Source organism: Melospiza melodia, chromosome 4 (assembly GCF_035770615.1).
Source record: "Melospiza melodia melodia isolate bMelMel2 chromosome 4, bMelMel2.pri, whole genome shotgun sequence".
In the NCBI taxonomy this organism is placed as follows: Eukaryota; Metazoa; Chordata; class Aves; order Passeriformes; family Passerellidae; genus Melospiza; species Melospiza melodia.
The window spans coordinates 52,708,132-52,735,871 of NC_086197.1; the positions used below are offsets into that span (position 1 = coordinate 52,708,132).

At 52.2% G+C, this 27,740-nt stretch overlaps 2 protein-coding genes across 2 annotated transcripts; both read left to right on the forward strand.

Annotated features, from left to right (window-relative positions):
• The first annotated feature begins 8,527 nt into the window (after positions 1 to 8,527).
• Positions 8,528 to 14,666, forward strand: HMOX1 (heme oxygenase 1). Its single transcript, XM_063154412.1, has 5 exons — positions 8,528 to 8,685; positions 9,002 to 9,122; positions 11,421 to 11,912; positions 12,514 to 12,625; positions 13,948 to 14,666. The coding sequence occupies exons 1-5, from the start codon at positions 8,654 to 8,656 to the stop codon at positions 14,079 to 14,081; spliced, it is 891 nt and encodes a 296-aa protein (XP_063010482.1). The 5' UTR covers positions 8,528 to 8,653; the 3' UTR covers positions 14,082 to 14,666.
• A 2,586-nt stretch (positions 14,667 to 17,252) lies between these two features.
• On the forward strand, positions 17,253 to 26,777 carry MCM5 (minichromosome maintenance complex component 5). The gene is made up of 17 exons (XM_063155897.1): positions 17,253 to 17,349; positions 17,595 to 17,777; positions 18,640 to 18,766; positions 18,864 to 18,992; positions 19,689 to 19,861; positions 21,079 to 21,234; positions 21,323 to 21,489; positions 22,069 to 22,240; positions 22,342 to 22,453; positions 23,188 to 23,331; positions 23,618 to 23,683; positions 24,254 to 24,430; positions 24,533 to 24,645; positions 24,842 to 24,970; positions 25,181 to 25,323; positions 25,884 to 26,011; positions 26,423 to 26,777. The coding sequence occupies exons 2-17, from the start codon at positions 17,611 to 17,613 to the stop codon at positions 26,522 to 26,524; spliced, it is 2,205 nt and encodes a 734-aa protein (XP_063011967.1). The 5' UTR covers positions 17,253 to 17,349; positions 17,595 to 17,610; the 3' UTR covers positions 26,525 to 26,777.
• The last annotated feature ends 963 nt before the right edge of the window (positions 26,778 to 27,740 follow it).

Sequence of the window (27,740 nt, forward strand, 5' to 3'; positions counted from 1 at the left end):
GTGCCCCATCAGCATTTGTGCACCATACCAGCCTGTTCCACTGGTGATGCTTTAACACTGGTTCGTGCCTCTCAGTGCCTCCAGCTCCCTCAGAGCACTCCCTGCAAATTCCCTGAAAGGAGAAACAAAGACATCCTGAGTGAATGAATATCCTGAGTATGGGGAGTCTCAACTCCTCCTTACTGCCTCTGGGAGGCCCTGAGCCCAGGTCAAGACAAAGACCCCATCTTCACCCTCACCTTGTTTTTAATTCCCCAAGCAGCCAGCACAGGACCTGGCAAAGGCAAGAGGGAGCTGACCCCAAGGAAGACTTGAGTGCAGCAGAAAGGGGTAGCTGCTATTTTTATCAAGGGACAAACAGATGGAAAGCATTTTTGGTGTCTGCCAAGTAAGGTCAGTTAGAATCGATGGCCAACAGGTGAAAATTCAGAGTGCTGCTTGTGGCTCCTGGGGTGAGCCTGTCCCCTCTCGACTGTGCAGCCAGCCACGGTCACAGTGCTTTCCACTGAGATTTACCCAACAGTGACAAGGTAGCTCTTTTTCAAGGATGAAGGCATGGAAAGATTCCAAATTAGTACTGTCATACTTGTTATAGATTATACCAGTAATAGCTTGAATAATTTTGCAAGGTTTCTTTTGAGAAGGAACTTGGGGGAAAAACCCAAAAACCTGCTAGTTCTGCAAGGGGTCATTTTAATTAGAGGCTGGGCACTTCTCATTGGCAAAAACTGCTTCATGATTGCGAAAAAGAAAAAAAAAATGACAGCACTCTAAGGAATTCTTTTAAATGCCTTTCCCTTTTTAAGTTTTCTGATGTTGTTTTAGAAAGAACAGCGCTGCTCGCTCTGACCACCAGATGGCTGTGGTCCCTCGCACACCCAGCTCGGGCTTCCCGATTACAGAGAACAGCCCGTCCTTTGGCAGTGACCTGCTTAAGGCTCTGCCACCTCCGGGGACAGAAACAAAACAAAGTTTTTCCGTAGTCTAATTTTATGCTGCAGCCATCAGCCCTGTGCGGCCCCGCACAGCGACCACTCCAGAACTCATCCACACGTTGTGACTGCACGGAGGACGGGAAGGGGTGTTTGTGCTCTGCCTAGGCATCCATTAATAACCACTCTGGGAACAGGATCCTGACCTGGACAGATATTTTGCATGACCCAGAACAGCTGTTGCTATGCCAGAAGAAGAAAGAGATAACTTCCTTGTACTGGGTCAGAGTTGCTTGACATCTCTAAAAACTAAATATACACTAAAAGTTAATGAGAATTTCCATGATGTTTGGGTAGCATGATATTGGGCATGCCAGCATCACATTCATACAGGCAAAAAATTACATGTTTCTCTTTAACCCCTCCAAATAGTACATGAATTTTATTTAAAGGGGGATAACAAAAATATGTCCTGATTTCCCACAGCATTTTCTCACAAAGTCAGCATAGAAGTGTCCCAAGCCAGTTTACTGGGAAGGCTGTTCTCCATTTCACAGGACTTTCATGTTGCTTTGCCGTGTCAAAGCTTCCTCAAAGCTTATTCTGAATAACAAAATCTCCCTCCCTTCACAAAATGAGAATAAGGCCACTTCCCCTTTCCTTTAGATTACTGTTGGTGCTGCTAAGGGTGAATGAAGACGATACAAATAAATGAGAGGAAAAGTAGGTGCTGCAGTGCTCAGGAGCAAGGGAAGAGAGACGGCCACTGACAGGATCACTCCCCATGAGTCCAAGCGTGCTGCAGGGCTGTCTCCAGCAGCATTCCTGCAAGGCTGGACACGGCTCTTGCCAGGCAGTCTTGGATGGGGCTGCAGGGGTTGCTACACTGTGCAGCAGAGAGGCTGGGGGCTCAGCCCTGCCAGGGAGAGTCCTGGGGGCTCTGCAGCAGGGATTTTCTTGGGGGATCAGGAATTCCCTCGCAGCACAGAAAAGCTGCGTGTGCCTGTATCCAGGCGCTTGTTTTCCTGGCCAATCTCGGCAGAAAAGCGTGGATCAGGCACGCAGCACATTTGACAGCAGGGTGAGGCAAGGACACGGCTTTCCTGTGGCTTATGGGGAGTTTCTTTCACCAGCACAGAGTGGTAGGAAAATCTGTGTTTAGAAAGGTTGCTGCGAGGCAGTTCACTGGTATTTTTAGCTGCTTGACCAAAAAAAAAAAAAAAAAAAAAAAAAAAAAAAAAAAGCTTAAATGCCAGATCAGTCTCAGTGAGAAGGAGGTGGCAATTTCTCTCAGCACTTTAGCAGTCATAGTCCAAATAAGAAAAAAAACAAGGAAAAAAAAAAAAAAAAAGAAAATTTAAAAAGTCGAGGTGTGGGTGATCTGCCAGCAGTGCCCCGCTGCCCCTGGGCAGGGACACGTTTAGTGCTGGCATGCACACCATGAACAACCAGCTGCAGCCGGGCAATCAGGGGGTGGCTCATCCCACACCAGGCACCTTCAGTCTCACCACTTGCCGAGTACCTTTGGTTCCCCTCGGCCTCTGCCAGACCACACCCGGCAATCGAACACTTCAATTCGAATCCCACGTCGCCTTGTTAATGATTATTTAGCTAAAGAGCTGCCGCCACCGCCCCGAGGTTCTGCTGTGCCCAGCGCTGCTCAGGGGAAGGGCTGAGCCCAAAGCCCTGATTCCTCGGTGCCTGGCATGCTGGGGAATGCATCCCCCCAAAAGGATGGTTCAGAACCCCCAAAGGGTGTTCTGGCTCTTTTGCTGTACCAGCTGCAGTCTGTAAGCTCCATAGTGCACAGGGCTCTCCAATGCTGAGCCCAGTCTGCCCTAAACTAAGGTCTTTGAAGTAATATCTGCCCTTTCTAACCCTTCTTTGGCATATTTCTCTTCGTCAGCATGTACTTGTCACCCTCCCAAGACAGAGAGCAGCTCGGTGGAGTAAATAAGGTCCTGCCTGCCTGCCCTGGAGCGATATTTGGTAATGAGTGAAGGAGGGAGCACAGTCTGTGCCACAGACACTCTGTGTGTGTCTTGAGTCACTTAAATTTGGCACATCCCGAATGCCAGACTCTAGAATGGATTCATTCCCATACATGGTTCCTGGGTTTGCTGTTTTGCACCAGCACAGGTGAAAGCCGGGTGCCCATGCGGCACCCCGGAGTTCCCATGCCTTGATTCCCCCGTACGGAGCAGAGACTGTCCCGGTCCCACAGCAGACGGACACGGCAATCCCATGCATCCCCAGGTCAGAGAGGGCTGCAGCTTTCCCAGCCTGGAACAGCAGCTTTTCCTGCCCTCCTGCCTCACCCGGGGCGCCTCTGGGAAGGACAGCTGAAAGGGGAACTCTCGGTGGCTGCAAGCGATGCCGCACGTTCCGCCGGGGCATGAGCCCCCAAACCCGGCTCCCGCCGGTGCTGAGTCACCTTTTCCCAGCTGGGCGTGCTGCTGAGTCACGGTCAGGCCGGGCGGGTGCTGAGTCAGCTGAGCGAGGGGCTCTGCTGAGTCACGGAGCGCTGCGCTCGGGCTGTTCGTGCCGGGCGGCGCCTCCCTGCGCTGAGATTGCAGCTGCTGCTCCTGGCCCCGCTCCAGCGTCCGGAACGCCGGAGAAATCTCCAGAAACAGCCCCTTCCTGCGGGCCAGCGCTTCCCTGGACCCTGGGCTAGGGAACCACGCAGAGGCGTTTTGGAAACCTTGTGGGGAGGGAGGACTTGGGTCTCACTTTCTGTGCGAAACTTGGCTTCCCGTTCCTCCTCCTCCTCATGAGAAAAGGGTGTGAGCAGTGTGGTACAAGGTCCTCTTTGTTGCATATGTGTGATTTTTCAAATCCAAAGTTTCACGGTTTGTTCCGTCTCACAGTCAGGGCACACTTTGTTTTCCACGGTTGTGGCACTGAAACAAAAGGAGGGAGCAGCACCTACCGAAACATTTGCACAAACGGGATTTTTATTTGCAAACTCTGCCCCATTCCCTTCCACACCTCCCTTTGGCTGCCAAAGCAGCTCCTAGCTGGACACAGGATTGATTCCCATGACCACCAAGACTCCAGGAAGCATGTTGGGCTCTATGCACCCTCTCCCAAAATTTCAACCCAACACCTGCTGTGTGCTTAGGGTCACTGCCTGACTCTGGCCAGGCCCATGCCTTGCAGGGCACTTGCTCTGTTCTCCCTCCTTCTCCCTGCTCCATATCCAGACAGCCCAGGCTCTCTCCTTGCTCACAGCAATGTGCTGGAAACACCAGTGTCCTGCAGCACACATATCCCCATACATCTATGAAAATATTTATTGTATTCTGCATGTCCCATTTTTGTCATGCTGGTTCATTAATCCTGGGAAATTTGCCTGTGCCTCCATCTCCCACCCCTCTGTTTTCCAGGGTTCCTGTGTGGGTGGTTGCCTAGCACAGCCATGCCTGTCTATACAACCTCCAAAGGTACCAGCAGTGCCAGCCCCACGGACAGCTGCAGTGCCTGGGCTCTCCATAGGGATTTCCAGTGCACTGGACTCTCGACCTCCTTTTTCTCCACCTGTATCTTTGATCTAGACTGGGATTTTTAGATGCTGAGAGAGCAGGGAGCACAGTCAGTTCTGCCAAGGTGGGGCTGGGAGAGGAAATCTCCCTTTGATAAACACAGACTAACACACAGGATATCCCTGCACACTCCAGCAGAGACTCCTTTCTCCAGCAAGTCATTTTAAGCAGTTACTGTAACTCCTTTTCCCCCTAGCATTACGCAGCAAATCCTGGTCCGGAGTGCTGATTCAGCTGCCTGGTTTGCACTCAGCCTTCCGAGGCAGCTGCGTTTTGCTGTGTCACGGTGTGAGAGAGCCCGTGAGCCCCTCGGAGCTGGCCAGGGCCGGTTTGTCCCCAGGGAAGCCGAGCTGAGCCGCTGGGAGCCGCTGCCAGAGCCCAGCACGGAACAGCGCTGCCCACAAGGGACCCGAGAGCTGACTCGGCATCCCGTGACTGCCTGTGTAACTAGACATCTCTGGCCATAAATCTACTGGCAAAACAGGCTGTTAATGTGCAAAGAGGAGAAAATTCCTCACTTCCCTGTTCCGCATGGAAACACTGACCCCTCAATAACTTTCTGTTGTTTTTAACCATTCATCTCCCATCTCGTGACTAAGCATTTTCTCAGGGGCTGGGATGTGCAGCTTTTAAGCTGCAGGCTTTTAAGCCCAGCAAGAATTTTTACAAACACCTTGCCTGAGGCTGCTTTATTCATCTTTGCTAGAAATCCCCTGGGCAGTTTTGCTGGTGTCCTCACAGTGAGCAGCTCTGGCAGCAGCCAGGCACAGCTCCTGGAGGGGCAGGAGACAGCAGGGCTTCTGGCAGGCACAGCGGAGACCACAGCTCTGAGACTTTAGTGATAACCAAGCTGAATTTCCTAGTGACCTGCATGTGGGCTGGCCTCTGATTTCCCATGGCCCACTGCTCTGGGAGCAGTTTGCTCTTTCCACTAAAAGCACTCCCCTCCCTCCCCGCTCATTGCTCTCTAGTGCCAACTCCCAGAGTTTTCTTGAGGGAGAGATGGTCCCTCACAAATCCCTGCTGGCACATTGGCTCCCTGGGTGGCACTGACCTCCCGCCCGTCACAAAGCAGCAGCACAGCAGAAGCAATCCCAGCCCCTGCTGCACAACACTGGGGGGGCAGAAATGCTCCAGGCCAGCAACTGCAAAGATGATGACACCCCACTTTCAGTTCTCCTTCCATCTTGCTGCAGGGCATGTGGGCCTTTCCAGAGAGCCAGGCTGAGTCTCACAACTGCTCCATCCCAAGGAACCCAAATCAGAGAGAAATCAGACAGCCAAAATCACTTATGGGGCATGGCTTGCTTGTCTCACCTTTGCAAATCTCCTAGCAGAGGTGAGCTGCATCTCTTGTGACCTGCCCAGGGGAAGGTAAAGCCCCAAGAGCCAGAGGAGGTACTGCTCCACGTCCTGGGACCGAATGGTTACAAGCCAGAAAACCTCCCTGGAATGGTAGCAACATGACTAGAGACCCTCTCTTTCTTCCCCCAGTCTGACTCAGACCTACCACAAAGGGAAAGGACTTTGGGATATATCTGCTACAGGGCCTCCAAGCATGCAACTTCTGGGGACAAAATCATTGGCTTGAAAGCACCCATAAAGTCCTTGGGAAGACCTGGGTGCATTGCCAGGGGCTGCAGGTGAAAGGAGGGGCAGGGCTTGAGGATTGGATTTTTGTCATAGTATTTCACAAAATGAATAATACACTCTCATTATATAATTCTTATTCTCATGTAATTTCCATATATTCCCTACTTCACTAGAACTAAAGGTCAGTTTGTGCTCCAGCTTCCCCTGTCAGAATAGGACTCACTGAAAATTACAGAAAACAAGAGTTTTAAGGAGTTATGCCTGAGGGAAGCATTCATTTTAGGGCTGTTCCTGTGGTTTCAGTGTTTTCAGGAGGGACTGGCCCTGGGGCTGTCTGCTCTACACATGGACTCTGCACTCTCAGGAGATGATTGGGGCTTTATCACATTTGCTTTGAAGATCCAAGACATCCTGATAAATTTATTTTACCCTCCAGAAAAGCAAGCAAGTTGTCTGCAGTGGCATGGGGGTAAGAATGGAACATCAGCTTTTGCCAGCGTGCACTGTTGCTTTAAAAGACAAAAGCAAGACGGAAAAAGTCTGGCTGAGTCAGGATGGAAATGCTGAGTAATCCTTCCTGAGCACTGCACGCCAGATGTCTGCTGGAGCCAGAAAAAGAAGCGTGGAAGGATACTTTTTCTAGAATAGCTTTTTAACCTACAGCCCCCAGCCCTGCTGGGGCTGGTGTGGGCGCAGGGACAGGGAGGCAGGCGAGGTGCTGGCTTGGGTGGCAGCCCCCACAGAGAGGGCGGCTGCACAGGGACAGCAGATGCCACAGCCCTTCTCCTCCCACCCAGGCTCTGCTCCCCACCAGCCCCTGCACCACCGTACCAGGGAGGCTCTCACACCCACAGCAGCAGGGGAATGGTGGCTCTGGGTGCCCTGCTCTTCTGGGCTGAGCACAAATGTGTGCTTTTCCAAAGTACAGCCAGCCAGTGCATCACCTGCCCCTGCTAGCCCAGCTTCCAGCATAGCTACAGGTGGGAAAGAAGGGCCCAGCTTCATCTGCTGGCTGCTTCACTGACCACTTTATCAAAAAAAAAAAAAAAAAAAAGGCCCAGCAGAGCAACAGCTACTGGCAGAAGCAGCATGTCCAACTCTTTTCCCAAATCAGAGGAATTATTTGCCTTTGAAAGTCTCTGCAGATTTCCTCAGTGTCCCTCAAGTGCTGTACGATATCTTTTCAGCTACCCCAGCCTCCTGGGAATCTGGGACATGGGTGTGCCATTTTCCTGAATTGCCCTGCACGCTGCTGTGGTGACGACAGGAGCCAGCTGTCAAACAAACCCAATGCCATTGTTTCCATGAGCAGGAGAGCGTGGAAAGGGTTTTGCTGTGCATGAGTGCTGGCACACGTGTGCAAAGTGACAGGGCTCACTGCACAGGGCAAGGGGGAGCTGCACAAGGGCAGGTCTGGCACCTGCAGGCCGGAGCTGGTGGTGCCTGAGCGCAGCCAGAGGAGATGGGATGGTCACAGCTGAGCTGTGCCCGAGCAGGGGAGGGTCAGGGCTGGGTTAGCTCTCCAGGCAGGGTGCAGGAGGCTGCCCTCTGTGCCCCAGGCATCAGCTCTGTACATCCACCCTCCTTGTCCAACCCGCCGTGCCCAGGACAAGGAGCGCCTCTGGCAACACCTGGGCTCTGCCTGCCACGGGCAAGGCACTTGTGAAAAATGCACATATTTTATTATTGGCTTTTCGCAAATATTAAAATGAATATTATATGTGTTGTGTTAGAAAGCAATGCTGCATTAATTTTCTGAAGTACTGTGTTAAATATAGTTTTAGGTTATAAAAGTTGTTAAAATAGAAACTATGCTATGTAAGACGCTTTGTTTAACAGAAAGGACTTGCAGCGAGATAACAGCCACAGGACACCTAGATCTTTCAGAGAAAGGGAATTTATGGCCTTCTTATTGGAAGAAACGAACTTCTTCCCGCCTCGAAGGCGCTATTAGGATTAGAGGGGAGAAGTTGATGAAGACCGAATCCTGTGTTTGAATGGAATTTATGCATCATGTATGAGGTGTATGAATACGCAACCGGCTGTTGTTTTTAAGGGTTAATCCTTTGTTAACGGGTGTCCTTTTTCGGGCTTATGTTGCCCAGAAAAGGTACCTGGACATCCTTAACTCTTTATTCTTATTGTCTCATATTGTCTTAATTCAATGTGTCCAAATGGTTATTACTCTAATTGTGTTACTATTTTTATAACCATTTTATTACTATTAAACTTTTTAAAATTTTAAAAACAAGTGATTGGCGTTTTTCACAGCACTGAAAGGGTTACAGAGCCAGGCACCCTCAAAAGAGAAGTTTCTGGACGTCCTCTTGTTTTTGCTTAGTTATCAGGATGCATCTGGTGACTTCCTCCTGCTTCGGGGGGCTGGGGCCGGCAGGGGTGTCAGCGAGGGAAGCGCTGCTGTGTTGCAAGAGAAGTTTGTGCAGCCTGAGGTCAGCGCTGTGCTCACGTGGCCCGGCACTATAAATCCGGGCTGGGACAGAGCCCAGCTCAGAGCCTCGCTGTCCTGGAGCCGACGGGAAGGAGCAGAGCACCAGCACCAGCAGGGAAGCACAGGAGTGGAGAAACATGGAAACTTCCCAGTCCCACAGCTCCGAGAGGTGAGAGCGGCACGGGAGCGAGAGGGACGTTTTGTCAGAGGAGCGTAGTGCTTCTCGCCTTGCTTTTAGGAATGCTGTTCCTGTTCCTGCTCTGCAGGGAAAGGCACGCTGCTGCCTCCACCTCTGGATGGAGCCTGGCAGCCTTCCTTGCTCGGGACACTGTTTGGAAAGCTGGTGCTCTCTGGGTCCCATCCACGTCTCTCGGGAACGCTCTGCTCCTTTCTCTGCCATCCCAGGCTCCCCCTTTTGTCCTAGAGAGCAAAGATCTGTGTTGTCAGAGGAGCCAGCGCTAATATCTTTCACTGTTCTTCCCCAGGATGTCCAGAGACCTGTCAGAACTGCTGAAGGAAGCCACCAAGGAGGTGCACGAGCAGGCAGAGAACACGCCGTTCATGAGGAACTTCCAGAAGGGACAGGTGTCGCTCCAGGAGTTCAAGGTACTCCCGCAGCATTGCTTGGGGATGGGAACTGCTCACCAGACAGATCAGATGGGGACTAAAGAGGGCAGGATGGGGCCAGTACAGGTGAGGAGTGCGGGGACATGATGTATCAGCATCTCCTATGGCAAACATGGAACTTCTGCACCCTGAGGTGTTACTGGCTCCCCTTGCAGAAGGTGGGGAAGGACTCTGCGATATCACAATGGGCAGCCAAGCTCAAACAGGAGAAAAAGGACAAAGAGGTTGATGGGACTAATGCTATTGCTTTTCTCTTGCTTCATAAATGCCTGCATGTTATTATTGCCACTCATAGTTAACGGAGATAGAACTATGTTCAGATATTTGAGCAGCTGAAATGCCCAAAAGAGGGAGAATTCTGTATTTACAACACTCCAGGCAGCTGCAGCTAGAAATAATGATGGGATGGTGAGAAAGTGAGGATGTGGGATCATTGCTGGCACTGAACTTTGCATTGTCACTTGAGTTATACCACAGCTGAGATCATGAACAATAACTCAAAACCAGACTGAGTTTGAGCAATCTGTGTCTGCTGCTAACAAGCAGGAGCCTGTTGCTTTTTTCAAGAGAAAAGAGAAACATTTCCACATATTAACCTAACCTGGCTAGATACAATTCCTGGGATCTGAGCCACATAACAAAGAGCAAAACCAAAACAAACACCTGGGCCAGAAATTCCTGAGAGGCCATAGGAAGTGACACATGGACTTGCAAACAACAGCTACCAATTCAACCTGTGGCTTAATTACTTTGTTGTTGGATTGTTCCTTGGCAAATAAATCCACAGAAGTAGGAAAGAGACTGCTTATTTCTGATAGGTGACATTCAGAATACTTAGCCAAGCATAAATTCAATCTCAGGTGCTGACTTCCTGCTGTACGAAATATGGCATTGGTTAGGCAGTGATCTTTGAGACAGGCAAGCTGTAAAAAGACCTTCAGGAATAGAACTTTGTTTCTTAGATGATTTTTACATGCTGTCAGGCGAATGAGATGGGACATGGATTTTAAAAATTAACAAGTGTTTAAAAGCCATGTTTCTCATTAAACCACTACCTGCCTCTGAAAACAATCAGCTGAGCTACATTTTTGCTTAATTTGGAAGGCAGTGTTGCCATGTTTTGTTTCTTTTCCGGTAAGCTGGGTAACAGGTTACTGTTTAAAAAACTGTTTTTGTTTACTCTCTTGGCAGACCTATATATCTGGTCTGCTACGTGACCCCCCAGATGGTGGATATTTGTTTCCACAACCAGTCACTGCCCATGTGCTTATCAAAGTCCTATTTTCTGGCACACTGGGGCAAGGTTGAAACAGGAACTCTCTCATTGCAGAACTGACTGCTTTGTGAGAAAGTAAACAGCTTTCTCTCCTGTGAGCAACATAATCCCCCCTACCCAAACCTGACTCAGCTCTACTGCAACACCTTCAGCTTTCACCATTTGCTGCTCACAAGGGGTCCCAGGGTAAGGAAGGGGTGGTGAAGGTGTGAGAGCCTCTGAAAACAGAATGCCTGGGGAAGGAAAGAACACAGCTATATTGTCTCAGATCACGTGGAAAAGTTGGCAGATAGAAGAAAGTATCACATAAGCTGGGAAAAACAACAATAACAATGGTTTCAAAATAGAGGGGAGAACACAGCCTCTCAGCACTCCTTTACAAAGGCATCTTTCAGAGGCAGGCTGTGCTTCCAGATCCCTTTTATCTTGTCTCCCTGGGGCAACCGAGGAGGCAACCCCATTGCATGCCTGAGTGAGCAGAGTGGCGGTGCCTCAGTTCCCAGGACGGTGGGATGCTGACAGGATGAATATGTTGAAAAATAACCAGGGTGTGTCATCATCTCACAAGGCCCCACAAAGGAAAGCCACATTTTGGAGCATTCAAATTTGAACAATGTACCAGAAAGGATACCTTTGGGAATACCCTCCTATTGACTGAGGGAACGGGAAGGGACCAGGAATGCTTAAACAGGGCTCCAGTTTACATCACATCAAGCTGCCAGACTTTAACTGGAAGGCAAGGCAGTGACTTCAGAGCAAGTAAGACCAATACCTGCTGGAAAGGGCTCACCTGATTGCTATCTCAAGCAGAAGGGAAGGGCTAAACAGTGTCTCCCTGTACCTTGCACTGTTTTCCAGGTGGGAAATCTGCAACATCACAGATGTTTGTGACTCACAGTGGGTGTGCCCACAAGTACCTTTATTGTTAGTACAGTTTGTCCCACAGACTTGAAAGCAACAAACAGATGCACCTATAGCTCACCCTCTTTCTTCTCTTTCAGCTGGTTACAGCATCCCTGTACTTCATCTACTCTGCTCTGGAGGAAGAGATTGAACGCAACAAGAACAATCCCGTTTATGCCCCGCTGTATTTCCCGGCCGAGCTGCACCGCAAAGCTGCCCTGGAGGAAGACTTGAAGTACTTCTATGGCAGAAACTGGAGGGAAGAGCTCCCCTGTCCTGAGGCTACTCAGGAATACGTCGAGAGGCTCCACTACATAGGCAAGAACGAGCCAGAGCTCCTGGTGGCCCATGCCTACACTCGCTATTTGGGAGACCTGTCTGGGGGGCAGGTGCTGAAGAAAATTGCCCAGAAGGCTCTCCAGCTGCCCAGCACTGGGGAAGGGCTGGCTTTCTTCACCTTTGATGGGGTCTCCAACGCCACCAAGTTCAAGCAGCTCTATCGCTCCCGCATGAACGCTCTCGAGATGGACCTTGCCACTAAGAAAAGAGTCACGGAGGAGGCCAAGAAAGCATTCCTGTTAAATATACGGGTGAGTAAGAACCAGCCAGCCCTGCCAGCCCACATCCTCTCTCAAACAAGAAAATAGCTACAGGGGAAATACAAGGCCAGTATTTGCACTGGGCAGCTTAGGAGAAGTTGTGGATCAGGGCGAGCTGGTCAGAGTTGGATGGCCATGCTTCTCCGACCTGGCAGCCAAATAAAACAGTGGTCTCTGAAAAGCTCTTCTCCCTCCCTTAGTGCTTGAATTCAGTCATTCCATGTGCCACTATTCAGATATGAATGAGGGTTAATACTACAGAGTATCTGTCCTGCCTCTGTGGTGACTTTACACAGATCCCTTGTGCACTCTGAACAGGTGACAGGCACCTTGCTTTCCTTCCCATCAGAAGGTGGGCAACAGCCTTCTCCTTAGCTGAAAGCTTCAGGGAGAACCTGCAAAGAGAACAAGGAGTTTGAAAGACATCCTCTTGAGCTCACAGGCAACTTTTGTTCCATGCAAAATGTGCCAGGAGATTTAGACTGAAGCCTCGTATCTTCCTCTAGTTTCTAAAGTGCCTGGGGAAGGGGCAGGGGGTCCAGGGAAAGAGCAAGAGGAGGCCACACAATGAGACAGGGTTCCTTGTCCTCAGGTGTTCGAGGCACTGCAGGAGCTGGTGTCCAAGGGCCAGGAGAATGGTCACCCTGTGCAGCCACAGGCAGAGCAGCTTCGCACGAGGAGCGTCAACAAATCACACCAGCACGGTAAGGCACTTCCAGGGGCAGGTGCTTCACAGCGCTCCTTCCTCCCCTCCTCTGTCCTTGTTTGTAAAAGCCATTGGGAAACTAGCATGAGGTGCTTGCCCCATCTCCTCTCCAGCCATCAGCAGGCAGTGCAAGGAGAGGCACTGCTGTGTGCAAAACTTCTAGACATGGCAGAGCAAGGATAACACATGTGGGCTCTTCAGAAAGTGTGTCAGGGAGGAAGCTTTACAAAAAGAGACTCCTCTCTCCACCTCTAGGGCTTTAACAAATGTAAGGTTCATTCACCACAGAGAAAACAGACCTGGAGTTCACAGAGGCAAAGGCATCAATTTTGGGTGCTGCAGATCAGCCGTGCTGCTGTGATGCTGACAGAAGGTTCTCTGGACCCAGTCCTATCCAGCAGCCTGTCCTTTTGGACTGGATCTCCCTCTGATCATTTTCCTGCCTCCCAGAAGTATTGCTGAAAACACTGCAGAGAGTGTGCTGGGTTCACAGTGAGCACTGCTGTGGATGGTGGAATGTAATCAGGCCTGTGCCTGAGTGAGGAGTGAGCTCAGATGTTTGCAGAGCAGAGTGGTTCCCATGAGGACACGCAATTCAAATAAAAACCCCTCATGGCCTGCCCATTCTGAAGCTAAAATGGAGATTTGTTTTCAGTGCATCCTGGATTGAACCACAGTTTTTCCATGGCAAAGATGAAAAGCAAACCTTGCCTTAAGCATGTCTGGATAGTGAAGCTTAAAGCAGCTTCTGTGGGAAAGGCATTAAAAGTTGTCTGTGAAACGTTGCCATTCCTTTCCCAATACATGCATGCGAGTAAGATTTTCAGAAAAATTTGGTGTTGGATGAGGAATCCCATCCTGAAGTTGTACTGCAGAAATTGCTTGGAGTGCTGAAGACTGTTCAAGGTCTTTAGAAGCCTAACTAATTAAATCAGTGAGAAGTAGGACACAAAATGCCTTTTAAAATCCTAGCTTCAGTATTTGTCTGTCCTCTGCACGTATCAGGGGTTTGATGGAGCTGGGCAGTGCACGTGTAAGCCCCTGAGGAGACAAGGGAAGAGGCTGGTGGTCACCTCCAGGCAGAGGGGCTGTGGCCTTTGTGATTCCCAGGTCAAGTCTGCTGCTCCCCCTCCGCACTGGGAGAGCAGAACCTGCTGCCACTGTTTCTCCCAGCTGCGCTCTGGCCTTTCTCCCTCTTCCCTGGACAAACCCAGCAGGGTGTGCTCTGGCACTGGGGAGAGCACACACTGCTCCTTAGCAGCTCCTTGCCCCAGCCTCTTCTCACTTGTCTTTATCTGGTTTTCTCCCAATGCGGTGCAGGGGCAGCAGCGGGGAAGGAGAGCGAGAGGACGCAGCCGAGGAGCACGGACGCCGGCGCGCCCTCCCTGCTGCGGTGGGTCGTGGCGCTCAGCTGCCTCGCCATGACCGTCGCCGTGGGCCTGTTTGCCATGTGAAAGCAGGACCTGCACCTCTCTTTGTGACTTCCCTCACCCTGAACTAATCCACCCTCCCCAGTCCTCGTGAGAGAAATTACCCCTGACTGGGTACTGTGATCTTGGTTCTGCCGCTAATACTCGGAGACTTTTCTTCCTGGAAATCAGAGAGTGCTGTAAGGGGGGTCAGGCAAAGTTTCTCCTGTGCTTGGTGTGAGCTCTTCTCAGAGACTAACTTTATCACCAAAAACCAAGGGTGCAAAAGGCTAAAAACAATGGCCAGGAATTGTCATTGCTTTACAGAGTGCCTACAAAAACCCTACAGGATCAGAAACACAGCTTTGGCATCTGTCTTTCCTCAGAAAGATGGAGCTCCTCGGAGCTCTGTTTGCTCAGTTTTTTTATACTGCTAGATAATACTGTGATCACTCTCCCTGTGGAGCCACATGCTCCCATGGGTTCGTTTTACATGACATTACTAGGTCTTTGTTATTTCTTTTTCCCATTATTTTTGTCTTTGAAAAACAAAAGACAGTTGTTGGGCATACAGTGTCATTCTTGTCTGGTTGCATAATTTATACACATAATAAATTTCAATGTAAAGTCTTTGAGCCTGGTGTTTTCTATTATTAAAGCCTTACCTGGGGAAAAAGGAGGTGTCTTTCTTCCTCCTGGCTTTATGTCTTTTGGAGCTGCTGCCTGCACAGACACAACAATAGACAGAAGTGGGAGCCAGACTCTGCTCCCACTCAGTGCTAACAATAACCTGTTCTAAGCTGGGGCAGGTTCCTTCAGCTGCTACACACTGCTCTCTCTAGTTCTAGAAACAGCATGAAATTCAGTGAGCGTGCAGAGTACTTTTAAGGGGTGGAAGTGGCCCATAAGAGCTGGTTGCTATTCTGTCACAAGCAAAAGGTGATGGGACCCTCAGCTGGTTGAAATCAGGAAGCTCTCCCTGAGCTGCCAGCAAAGGGCTGCATTACAGGCTGCCTCTGCAACAGCTTCATGGGGAATCAGAACTGCCAGGCGTGATTTCACCTCCCAGAAGTTAAAGGGACCCCAGGTTTCGGTCAAGGTGGCTGAAAGGGAGGCACCAAGCACACAACCACTGCCCTCACCCTCAGTCCCAGGCCTTGGCACACAGGTGGCCTTGCTAAAGGCACCCCAAACTCACAGCACTGCTGCGGCAGCCCATGCACACAGCTGGCTCTCCTTGCCTTTTGCTGAGGCACATCTGCAGGGCTGGGTTTGTGCCCAGCCACAGGCCCTGCCTGCTCCAGGAGCTCCCCCAGCACAGGAGAGGCTGCAGGTGGGTATGGCACGCAGGTACTGACAAAAGTGCCGTGTTATCACCCAGAAAGCCTCTGTGATCAACCTGTCTCCATGATGTGCCTGTTCTGGCTGTGACCTTAATCACAAAGAAACATGTTCCTACTGATCTGTTTTAATGATCAGCACCGAACCTGCTCAAAGAACAAGAATCAGCAGGCAGGTCCTGCTGAGAATGAGCAGTGGGAACATAGGACTGTTATCATTCTCAGGCTCTTTTCCACTCTGCATCCCTTCCCCAACCCCCTTTAATAGTTCTCCCTTTGGATCCACCTGCCAGAAAAAATAGTTAATTCTCGAAAAAGATAGTCGGGTGTTTGAAGAGCAGGAATATTGCTTGATAGCTATTTAAATACAAGAACTTGTTTATTCAGATTTGAATTAAGTTCTACCTGTTGAGACACTCTAAACCAGCCCAACTAAACCATTTTGTTCCTTCAAACATGCTCAGGAAGCTCAGATCCCAAAGAGACCAACAAATGCCCATGAGCTCAGAAACACACCGCACCACACTCAGCCCTCTCCTCTCCTCAGAGAGCCTGACTGCAGCCTCAAAGCTGGAAAATATGGGTTCTGTGAAAAACAACAATCACTTGTTTTTAAATTTTTTAAAAGTTTAATAGAAATAAAATGGTTAAAAAATAGTAACACAATTAGAGTAATAACAATTTGGACAAATTGAATTAAGACAATATGAGACAATAAAAACAAAGAGTTACGGACGTCCGGGTACCTTTTTCTGGGCATCACAAGCCCAAAAAAGGACACCCGTTAACAAAGGATTAACCCTTAAAAACAACAGCCCGTTGCATATTCATACACCTCATACATTATGCATAAATTCCATTCAAACACAGGATTCCGTCTGGTCTTCATCAAATTCTTCCCTCTAATCCTAATAGCGCCCTCGAGGTGGGAAAAAGTTCGTTTCTTCTGATAAGAAGGCCATAAATTCCCTTTCTCTGAAAAATCTAGGTGTCCTGTGGCTGCTATCTCGCTGCAAGCCCTTTCTGTTAAACAAAGCATCTTACATAGCATAGTTTCTATTTTAACAATTTTTATAACCTAAAACTATATTTAACACAGTACTTCAGAAAACTAATACAGCATTGCTTTCTAACACAACACATATAATATTCATTTTAATATTTGCGAGAAGCCAATCATAAAATACATGCATTTTTCACAGGTTCTGACAGGCATCATACCCTCCCTGCTCACGCCAGGAGAGAGATGCTGCTTTGGGTATCTCACAGCCATTGCTGTCACACACAGGAGATTCCAGACTGAGCCTCAAGCCCGCAGAAATGGAGACCAAGGCTTTGTTTGTGCCTGTCTGTGATCGGTATGAGTACACCTGCTTTCTGTGCAGCAATGCCGTCTCTTCATTTCCCGCGGGCTGCGGCTGAGCCTCCCCTGCCGCGCACTCCCGCCTCACTCTGCACTAGTGCGCGCTGTAGCAGGCTTTGGAAGGGCCGAACTGCGCACGCAGCGACCGGCCGGCCTTCCCGCAGGTTCACACACCGCCATGAGGAAGGCGGCCCGGAGGACGCGTGTGCTGCGGCCCTGGAGCCCTGAGGGGCGCCGGCTGTCCCCGGAGCCTGAGCAGTGATTAATGCGATGGTATCGCCCGCTCCCCCTCCGCGCCCCGCCGCAATGGTGCGGCCCGCCCGCCATTACGCCTCCCCCCGCCCTTCGCTCCCAGATTTCGCGCCACACCGCTGGGGGCGGGCAGGGGGCGGAGCGCTCCGGCCAATCAGCGGCTGCAGCGGCCCCGCGCGCTCCCTCTCGGGGCGCGGCGAGGGGGAGGCCGCGGCCCAATCAGCGGCGGGGCGCGGCGGGCAGGCCAATCGCAGCGCGCGGCGGAGGAGGCAGCGCGCGCTCCCTGCCCGGTTTGGTTTCCGCCGCGCGTCGCTTTTGCCGCGAAAATTTTTGGGAGCGGATTCCGGTAGGGAGCGAGGTACGGAGTGGCGGGGGTCGGGATCGGGCTCGGGGTGGGATGGGGTGGGATCGGGATCGGGATCGAGGTGGGATCGAGATCGAGATCGAGGTGGGATCGGGCTCGGGTTGTCTCTGGGGCACTGCGGGGGAGGAGCGCGGCCCGTGCGTGGGTTGCGGCGCGGGCCCTCGGCTGGGGCGATCCCGCGGCACTGAGTGCGCCCGGGGGGAGGCGGCCGGGGCTGAGGCAGCGCTCCCGCCCCGCAGCGGAGCAGCGATCGCGATGTCCGGCTTCGACGACCCCGGGATTTACTACAGCGACAGTTTCGGGGGAGACGCGTCCGTGGACGAGGGGCAGGTTCGGAAGTCGCAGCTGCAGAAGCGGTTCAAGGAGTTCCTGCGGCAGTACCGGGTGGGCACGGACCGGACCGGCTTCACTTTCAAATACAGGTGCTGCTGTGGCCCCTTTTCTCCTTCTGAGCCTTGCCCATCCCCACCTGCACATCCAGTCCGCTCTTAACCTCCCTCCTGCAGTGCACACCCCACAAACACAGTAGCCGCTCTGTCTCTTCTCCTCAGCCATAAAAAGCTCAGTATTAAGAGATGCTTGTGTTTAACCTGACAGAAAAGCAGAGGTCTGGTGTTGTCACAAATTTTTAGGCAGCCAGCCAGTGGAAAACGTAGCAATAGAGGGATCCAGACTGCCAGGCACTGCTCTTAGTTCTGAGATTCAAGGTCTGTGTTTGAAGTTATAGTGCTCTCTGGTTTGGAGAATTGTCTGTGTCCATTAAATCAGTGCACCACTCTGCACGTATGCCTTCCAACTCTATGAAGTTCCTTTGGCCACCTTTTGCTTATGCAGTTTAGAGACATAGCTCAACATGTTGAGAAAACATGGAGATACATCATAATCAAGGGTTAGAACAGGCTTTCACCTCTGAATTTCATTAATTCTGGCATTTTTAAGGAAAATGTTACCTGTTCTGTTATTACTTCTGTTGCTTTAAACCACATCTTATGTATCATAATTATTATCCTACGTGCAAGTTTTTTCTCCCTGTTTATCTGGTCATGTAACTGCAGTAAATGCTTCACATTGCCAATGCAGCACTGGTGTCCCTGGTCTTGTGTCACCTTTCAAAGTGGGCTTGGGTGAAAGGCTGCCCAGCTTCCCCCGTGCTTCTCCTGGAGCTCACCTGATTTTCCCTGCTTGCTTTCCAAACCAAGGACTCCCTGCAGAGCCTGCCTTTTCTGATCCCTGCTTGACTGCTGCTTTCTGCCCTGCAATGCTTTGCTGTTTCCTGCCTTGCAGGGATGAGCTCAAGCGGCATTACAACCTGGGGCAGTACTGGGTGGAGGTGGAGATGGAAGACTTGGCCAGCTTTGATGAAGATCTCGCAGACTATTTGTACAAGCAGCCAACAGAGCACCTGCAGCTGGTAAGGATGGGGGTTGGCAACCCAGACTATTGTCACGAGAGCAACTCTGATGTTCTGCTGTAACAGACCCACTGATGGCCCATTGCTCCCTCTCTAGTTGGAAGAAGCAGCAAAAGAAGTTGCAGATGAGGTCACTCGTCCTCGTCCCTCAGGGGAGGAGACTCTCCAGGACATCCAGGTGATGCTGAGGTCGGATGCCAACGCAGCCAACATCCGCAGCCTGAAGGTGAGTGAAGTGAAGCCTGCGGTGTGATTGCAGAGCAGCTTTGGGAATCTGGTCTCATGGCTCAGGACAGGTTGTTGCTGTTCCTTTGAGGGTTCCCAGGGAGTACCTGGGGGCCCCCTAAGCTGTAAGTTCCCTGGTAGCAGCAGGCAGGCAAGGAGACTCCACACAGATTCTGAGGGTGCTCATTAGGTGAGGCTCTATTGGGGGTCCCACCCCCAGGAGCAGCATGGTTTCTGAAGGAGAATGGGAAAGGGGAAGAGAGGGAGAGCCTAGGGAGAAAAGGGCCAAAAGAGAGCAAAGGGCCAAGAGAGAGCCTCGTCTCCCTCGCACAGTTTTACAGGGAGATTCAAAGTGAGCACAGAATAAGCCTTGGGCCAATGGGATTGCAGATACTTACATGATACTTCAGGGGAGGATCACAGGCTTGGAATAAACTGTACAAGGGGTGAGACTGAGCATACCATTTAAATAAAATGTAACACCACAGCAGGTCACTCACTAATTTACAAGCAGTGTTACTCTGCAGCTCAGATCTGACTGCAGAGGGCTGTTATTGCTGGTTCCTGCTGCAGGGACATTATTGCTGTTGGTGGTGCTCTGTACAGAGTGTTCTGTCCTTTGCTCTCGTGCTTTGTAGATTTCTATCCATCTTCCATTGATGGTTTTCTTACCTTCCCTTCACCTTTGCCTTTTCAGTCTGACCAGATGTCTCACCTTGTGAAGATCCCTGGGATTGTAATTGCAGCAACCCCCGTGAGAGCCAAGGCCACCAGAATCACCATCCAGTGCCGCAGCTGCCGCAACACCATCAGCAACATCGCCGTGCGCCCGGGCCTGGAGGGCTACGCCCTGCCCAGGAAGTGCAACACGTAAGCACTGACAGGCTACAGGGCCAGGAAAGACTGCATTCCCTCCTCCTGCTCCTGCTGCATCCCATGCATTGCAGAATCCCTGCTCCACAAGGCAGCAGCACCTGCACGGCTCTGCCTCCGCCCTTCGTGCTGCCCCTGAGCCAGTGTGCACTTCTGGCTGGCAGGTTCCAGCTGTCCCTCGTGGGCGTGCTGGCTGTGACCCTGCACGGTCAGTGCTGCGTGCAGCGTTGAGTGACCGTGTCCAGGGAGTTCTTCTTACTCATAGGGAGTTTCACCTGTTGTGCCTAAAGGCTCATTCCTGCCTCCAGCTGTCCCATAATGCTGTGTTAGTTGCTCTCCTCTTTTCCAAACAAACTCCTTGCTTCCACATTCCCACTCCTGAGTGGGCTGTTTTGTGTTACCTTCCTTAGGGATGCTTTTCTGCTGGCCTTTTTACCCTGCTTTACAGCTCCTGGTGCCTCTGAGAGCTGTGAGCATTAAACTGCCATTGTGCTGCAGCTCTCGAGGCAACCAGTCCTGGTGGGTTGTGTCTTTGGGTTCATACCTGCCAGTATTTATTTTCTGCACCTGAACTCTAATGCAGCTTGAGAGGGGTTTGGGCTAGGGATCATTCCCAATGTGTGTGGTCTGTAAAGCACCTTGTTCCCGATCCCTGACTGCATGAGTGCATCTGCTCTCTGGTGTTGCCCTACATGGAGTCAGGCATCAGTCGTGCCACTCTGAGACAGCAGCAGGATGTGGAGCTGCTCTTTGTCTCAGAGAACTTGTAATCTAGCTAGGCAGATATGGCTGGAGAGACTGGGAGGTGGATGTCAGCCTTGTCACATTGCTAATTGCTTTCTCACCAGAAACCACTTAACATTTGCTTCGTGCATGAGGTTGTAAAGAAAAACGCCCTGCCGTGTCACTGAGTCTGTGCTGCTGCCCTCTGTGTAATTAATGAATTAGAGCTAGCAGGGGAGGGGTGGGAGGCAGGGAGAGTGCTCAGACAAGTGTCACCCTGCCTCTGCTTGCTCTCATGTGCCCATTTGGCACTTGTAGAAGACAGGACAGAGAGCTTGCTGGCCTTTGGTGTGGCCCCATGTGTCTGCCCTTAGCTGCTGATGTGGCACTGCTTGGAGGGGCAGCTGTCCCTTGCTGTCCCCTCCTCGGGTGCGCTCCAAGGGGTGGCTCCTCAGTGCTAACAGCCTCCCCTGACTGATCTCTCTGCACAGAGAACAAGCTGGCCGCCCAAGGTGCCCTCTGGACCCTTACTTTATCATGCCAGATAAGTGCAAGTGCGTGGATTTCCAGGTCCTGAAGCTGCAGGAGTCTCCAGACGCCGTGCCGCACGGGGAGATGCCCCGGCACTTGCAGCTCTACTGTGACAGGTACTGGCACAGCCCTGCCACCCTGCCCCTGCTGGCTGGTGCTGCTGCCATCCTTTCCCACCACCATCCTCTGCCTGTCTGCTCTTAGGTACCTGTGTGACAAAGTTGTCCCAGGGAACAGAGTCACTATCATGGGGATCTACTCCATCAAGAAATCTGCACAGAGCAAGAACAAAGGCCATTACAATGTGGGCGTGGGCATCCGGAGCGCTTACATCCGTGTGGTGGGCATCCAGGTGGACATGGAGGGCTCAGGTGAGGGCTGCTTTTGGTGTTCATTTGGTCTGTGTTGGTAGCCTGGTGTTGGGAGACACTTCCCACCCTGTTCCTGAACAAGGAAGCGATCCCTCAGCAAGAACTGTTTGAAATCACAGCCTTCAACTTTCTCTGCTTTTATGTAGCAGAAAGTTCAAGCCATTCCAGGCTCTGACTTGTCCTGGGCTCTCTATAGTCATGTCCTGTAAGGCTTTTTCCCAGTCATATTAAATGGGAGGTCTCAGGCTGGGTCCTCCAGGGCTAAGCCATCCCTGAGGATCCCAGCTGAAGTCCATGGTTAAGACTGCATTTAAAACGTAGTCCTGACTGTAATTCTCCCTCTGGTTCCTGCAGAGCTGCTTTCCCCAAGATCCTTGCTTTTTCTTACCAGCCTCTAAGGACACAGCCTGCCTTGCTGGGTTAGCAGATGCCTGCCCTCTCCACCCTTCCTACCTGGTGGCACTTGGCATCATTTTCAAGAGGGGATTTTGGTTGCAGTGTGCATGGGGGGAGTGATACAGTTTCCTTTAAGACCTCTTATTTGTTCACTGTTGCATCGTTCCCCTCATCCCTGTACAGGACACAGCTTCAGTGGCTCGGTGACCCCTCAAGAAGAGGAGGAACTTCGTCGCCTTGCTGCCATGCCCAACATCTACGAGACCATTGCCAAGAGCATCGCGCCCTCCATCTACGGCAGCACTGACATCAAGAAGGCCATCGCCTGCCTCTTGTTTGGGGGCTCCCGCAAGAGGTGGGGAAGGGTCAGCCCTGGTTCCCAAATGCACTGTTTTGTTACCAAAATAAATGCTCACTGTCTCTTCTCCCTCTCTCCTCCCAACCCCATCACTCCAGGCTCCCGGATGGCCTGACCCGCAGAGGGGACATCAACTTGCTGATGCTGGGGGACCCTGGCACGGCCAAATCCCAACTGCTGAAGTTTGTTGAGAAGTGTTCACCCATTGGGGTATGTGGCTTGAGGTGCCCATGTGTAGGGCACCCCTTTTCTCCCTTCTGCTCCGTGTTGAGCCCCAGAGACAGGACCGTGGTCATGGCAGACACCTGCCTGTGCATTCACAGGCAGACGAGCTGCCATTTCCAGTACCAGCCTGGAAGGGATGGGCAGTGAGGGAGGGAAGGTGAAGAAGGTCATGCCTTTTATTATGCTGTGAGCCAGGCTGTTAGCAAATGTCCAAAGACGTGCCTGGTGCTGCTGTTTATTGTTGAGACTTGATCAGCAGAGGGGCTGGCTGGTCAGGACAAATTAAGTTGACTGCATCTCAGGCACGGACCTCCAGCTTGAGCCCAGGCATAGAATTATGTTTTCAGCTGTGTTTTTTTGTAGTCTCTATTAAACTCAGCCTCTGGCTGTATTGTTCCCTCCAGGGGCAAACAAAGCTAATGCAGCAGCCCACCAAACAATGAATCACTCCCTCTTCTGTACTTAATATCTGTGTTTGTGTCTGCATGCCCTCCGGTGTGTCACAGCTGCTTAGTCTGAGGCTTGGGATGAGGCAATAGCCCTGCTCTTCACCCAACACATCTGCTTTTTACATGTGCTGAGGGCTTTTCTTGGAGGTTCTTCCCTCGGGAGCTCTGGATTTTGTGGTGCCAGGGATGTTTTGTCTCTCAGCTGGAGCAGTGGCCTCCTGGGTGCTGCTGCATCTGATGTCCTGTCCCTTTCCTTGTTCCACATCCTAGGTGTACACCTCAGGAAAAGGCAGCAGCGCTGCTGGCTTGACAGCCTCAGTGATCCGTGACCCTGTCTCCAGGAATTTCTTCATGGAGGGAGGAGCCATGGTGCTGGCAGATGGAGGAGTGGTGTGCATCGATGAGTTTGACAAGGTACCTGTGGGGCTGCCTGTGGGAGTGGGAAGGAGAGCCCTTGGGGTGCCAGCCTGTCCCAGCAGAGCCCAGAGCTGCAGGAGGAAGGGCAGCTCCTCTGAGACTCCCTCACTTCCTTCCAGGGAAGGTCGGGGATGGGGTTGCAAGGAAATTCAGTTACATCCTGCCTACTTGGGCAGAGGTCCTCACAGACCTTTATGTTGGGGCTCACTTCAGTGAGTGTGTAGCAGAGGTGACTGATGGTGACTTTTTCTCCTTGCCTGGTTTCTCTCACTGGGATGTGAAGATGCGGGAGGATGACCGTGTGGCCATCCATGAGGCGATGGAGCAGCAGACCATCTCCATTGCCAAGGTGAGCTGTGGGTTGAGCATGCTGCCCTGAGGTGGCAATCTGAGAGCCCTGCAACCAGTGGCCACACATCTTTTGCCAGAACTGCCCATTTTAGAGCCCAGGCAGTGGTACTGATGGTTGCTGGTGTCACTGAGAGCAGTCAGCCCTGCCTGGAGGCTTTGGGCAGCCTGAACTTCATGGCTTTTCCTTGCTGGTGGCTGTCAAGCTGCACCTGCAAACCCTTGCTTTGTGCCAGAGCTGCCCAGGAGGACTCAGCCCTGTCTGCCCAGTGTATGTCTCAGATCACAAACCTGGGGTGAGGTCTCCTCTGTCTCTGCCTCGACAAAAGGTTTTAAATGAAATTACTCAGTGCTCAAGTCTCAGCTGAAGCCAGTCCCCTTCCAGAAGGACATGTGGGTCCTGTCCCACCATTACAGAGCAACTGGGTGCTACTTTGGGGCTTTATATAAATGAAAGTGATTGACAGTGAGTCCTTGAAAATGGCTTTCAACCTTTCACTGAATAATGACCTGCTGTGACATGGAGGGGGTCTTGACACCATCCTTTTTTTTTTTTTGCCTTCACCCACAGGCAGGAATCACAACCACACTCAACTCCCGCTGCTCGGTTCTGGCAGCTGCCAACTCCGTCTTTGGGCGCTGGGATGACACCAAGGGCGAGGAGAACATTGATTTTATGCCCACCATCCTGTCCCGATTTGACATGATCTTCATCGTTAAGGATGAGCACAATGAGGAGCGAGACATGGTGCGTGGAGCCGCGGGTGCAGCTGGACTCAGGGTGCCCCTTTCTTTGGGAGGAGGAGGAGGCAGGGGCCTTCCTGCTCTCTGACTGCCTCTGCTTTCCCAGACGCTGGCCAAGCACGTGATGGCCTTACATGTGAGTGCCCTGACGCAGACCCAGGCCGTGGAGGGTGAGATCGAGCTGAACAAGCTGAAGAAGCTCATCTCCTTCTGTCGGACGTGAGTGTCTTTGGCACCTGGGAGGCAGTGGTGAGAGGCAAAGCACCCGGCACTCTGGGTGCCCTTTCTCTTAACTCCTGCCTTGGGAAAAGGCTGCAGGAGGAGCTCTCTGTGGTGCTGCAACACCCAGGGAAGGGAGGGGTGCCCAGGGGTCCCTCCCCTTGGGCGCTGGCTCCAGCTGGTGTCCCCCTTGCAGGAAGTGTGGCCCTCGGCTGTCGGCAGGGGCGGCGGAGAAGCTGAAGAACCGCTACGTCCTGATGCGCAGCGGCACCCGCCAGCACGAGCAGGAGAGCGACCGCCGCTCCAGCATCCCCATCACTGTCCGGTGGGCAGCACCCCCTCTGGGGCTAGGCCGTGTTACTGGGCTCCTCCAGGAAGGGGCTGGGCTGTGAGGCTGTGGCCCCGAGCCCTGAAAGTGCTGTGGGGGGAGGCAGGAGGTGCATGGAGTGGGGTAGGTGGGGATGGCAGGAGCTGGGGGGAAGAAAACACCCTTGAAGCGGCAGTAGAAAGCAGGGAATGTCTCTGGTGGCTGCAGGCAGCTGGAGGCCATCGTGCGCATTGCCGAGTCCTTGGCGAAGATGAGGCTCCAGCCCTTTGCCACCGAGGCAGACGTGGAGGAGGCCCTGCGGCTCTTCCACGTGTCCACGCTGGATGCAGCCATGTCGGGCAGCCTGTCAGGTGAGGAGGAGATGCTCTGTTCTGGGGGTAGCAGAGACATGCTGGGCCTGGCTGCAGAGGGCAGGGAGAGACGAGCTCCTCCCTCAGGACCTGGCTGTCAGGGGCAGGTGCTGGACCTCCTTCCTGAGCAAAGACAAAGCAATGCTTTGGGCAGCAAGGGGCCAGCATGGCTGTGGGGCTGTGCCTCACACAGAGAGCAAAGGCAGACACTGTGCTGCTCAGGGGAGGGCTGGTTTGGACCCTTGTGGCCCCAAGGGCAGAATCTGGTGCTAGGTGTGGTTCCCCAAACCTATTAATCCTCTAAGATCTTTTTCTATGGGCGTGAAGACAATGTTTCCTTGGGCAGCAGCATGGAACAAAGGGTTTGAAGAAAGCTCCAGCAGCCAGGTCCACATTGAGTTCTGTGGTTGGAGCTCCACAGCCTCTTACAGTGGAGTTGTTCATGGGTTCCCTAAAGTCTGTAAGCTGTGCAGGTGTGGTGGGAGACACAGGAGCTGAGCTCTGTGTCCTGGACAGTGACAGCTGGGCAGCACAAAAGCTCACTCAGTGTCTCCCTGCAGGGGCAGAAGGCTTCACGACACAGGAGGACCAGGAGATGCTGTCCCGCATTGAGAAGCAGCTCAAGCGCCGCTTCGCCATCGGCTCCCAGGTGTCCGAGCACAGCATTGTCCAGGACTTCATGCGCCAGGTGGGTCAGGGACCCAGGGAGGCCTGGGCTGTGAAACCAGGGACCCCAGGCTGCTGCTGGGGGCATGAAACCCCTTCCTCAAGGGCAGACTGGTGAACCTTTTGGTCATGCGTTTGAAGTTGTGTGTAGGGAATGGTGTGCAATGTGATTGCAGAGTTTAAGGAGACTGAGGTAAGTTTCTGCAAAAGCTCTGAGGGCTGGGGCTGTTTGGGGTCCTACCCTTGAAACCAGAACTGTTTGATTTGTGACACTGGCTGCAGTCAGATCTAAAGTAGGGAAAGGAGGCATCAGTGTCTTGGGCTTGCTCCTTTTAGAGTCCTAGCCAGGCTTTGGCAGAGGTTGCAGGTTCCTGCCGAGCTCCTGTTGGCTATTCCACACTGGCTCACCTTCCTCCGCTCTCCCCCTTTGCAGAAGTACCCAGAACACGCCATCTACAAGGTGCTGCAGCTGATGATGCGGCGGGGGGAGATCCAGCACCGCATGCAGCGCAAGGTCCTGTACCGCATCAAGTGACCTCCCTGTCCCAGGCTGCAGGAGGGAACTGCTGCTGCTGACACTGCCCAGGAGCAGGCAGAGTGCCCCTGGGAGCTGGGGCCTGCTCCTGAAAGAAGCTTTTCCTCGGGGAGCCCAAAAGCCCCAGGCCTCCATCTTGAACGAGGATTTGTGGTGCTTAGGGCATCCCTTTTGTGCTCTGTTGCTGTGTCATGTCTGTGTTTCTTTGAACTTCAAAAGCTTTTAGTTTGTATTAAAATAAAACCTGATATTGGTGGCTTGGAATCTTTGCCCCTGAGGGGCAGAGGGGATGGATCTCCTTCCTCCTTTGAAGGGGGTGCAGGATTTTGGATAGAAAGGTGTCCCTCCTGCCTGCCCTCTCTTAATGCACTTACTCTCACCCAGGCTCCAGCCTCATGGGCAGCACCAGCAGCCCTGAAGGCAGAAACTCAGTTCTCTCTCAGGGTTTGTCTATTAAGGCATGAAGCCTGTTGGCACAAGCTGTCCAGTTGGGCTCAGCAGTGCAGGAGGCACTTTGCCACTCCCTGTGTGCAGTCTGCTGCTTCCTTCCCCCTCAGCCAGTGGCAGTGAAGGAAATTATTTGCTGTTTGTTCCCTGCTCTTTGCTAATCCTTCTTTGCTCTCTTGCTGGGCTGCAGCAGGGACACTCTTTACCCTGCAGTGTTAAAGGGCTGTGTGAAAGTCTTGCTTGAGGCATGGGCAGAGTTCCCTTCATTATCCTTCATCTCCATCCTCACTCCTTGCTCCAGTGAGGATGGAGATGAAGGATAATCCCTATGAGCTGTGTGCTGTCCTCCACGTAGTCCCTGCCACCTCCTCCTTTGTGCCAGTGGCCTTGGGGAAGATTGTCCCACACACCAGGAGCCTCTCCTGGACACTGCCCTGTGCAGCTACTCACCCTCGAACTGCATTTGCAGCACAACCTTGCACTTGAAAACTTGGCAGATTTTTGTTATTTCTAGCAAATCAGTACTGGCTCTCTCAGGTGTTCTCACAAAGATGTGTGGTGCTGGTAGGGCCCTGCTCTCAGCAGCCTGTGAGGACAGTGGTGGGGGCCTTGGAAGGCAGCGGTGTTGGGTGAGCAGAGCTGCTGCCCGTGGTGGGCAGGCTGGTGCCCGTGGCTGCTTTCAGGCTGAGAAACCCCAGGAGAGGTTTCAACAGCAACAGAAACCTTCAGGGCCAGCAGAGGGTACCAGAGCCTCGAGGATGCCAGACTG

What these genes read in the sequence shown, in the direction of transcription:
- HMOX1 (XM_063154412.1), top strand. Translation starts at nt 8,654, where the DNA reads ATGGAAACTTCCCAGTCCCACAGCTCCGAGAG. An exon ending in TGTCGCTCCAGGAGTTCAAG is followed by an intron (nt 9,123 to 11,420) that starts GTACTCCCGCAG and finishes CTTCTCTTTCAG; the next exon opens with CTGGTTACAGCATCCCTGTA. An exon ending in CATTCCTGTTAAATATACGG is followed by an intron (nt 11,913 to 12,513) that starts GTGAGTAAGAAC and finishes CCTTGTCCTCAG; the next exon opens with GTGTTCGAGGCACTGCAGGA.
- MCM5 (XM_063155897.1), top strand. Translation starts at nt 17,611, where the DNA reads ATGTCCGGCTTCGACGACCCCGGGATTTACTACAGCGACAGTTTCGGG. An exon ending in GGTGGACATGGAGGGCTCAG is followed by an intron (nt 21,490 to 22,068) that starts GTGAGGGCTGCT and finishes ATCCCTGTACAG; the next exon opens with GACACAGCTTCAGTGGCTCG. An exon ending in AGCATCCCCATCACTGTCCG is followed by an intron (nt 24,971 to 25,180) that starts GTGGGCAGCACC and finishes TGGTGGCTGCAG; the next exon opens with GCAGCTGGAGGCCATCGTGC.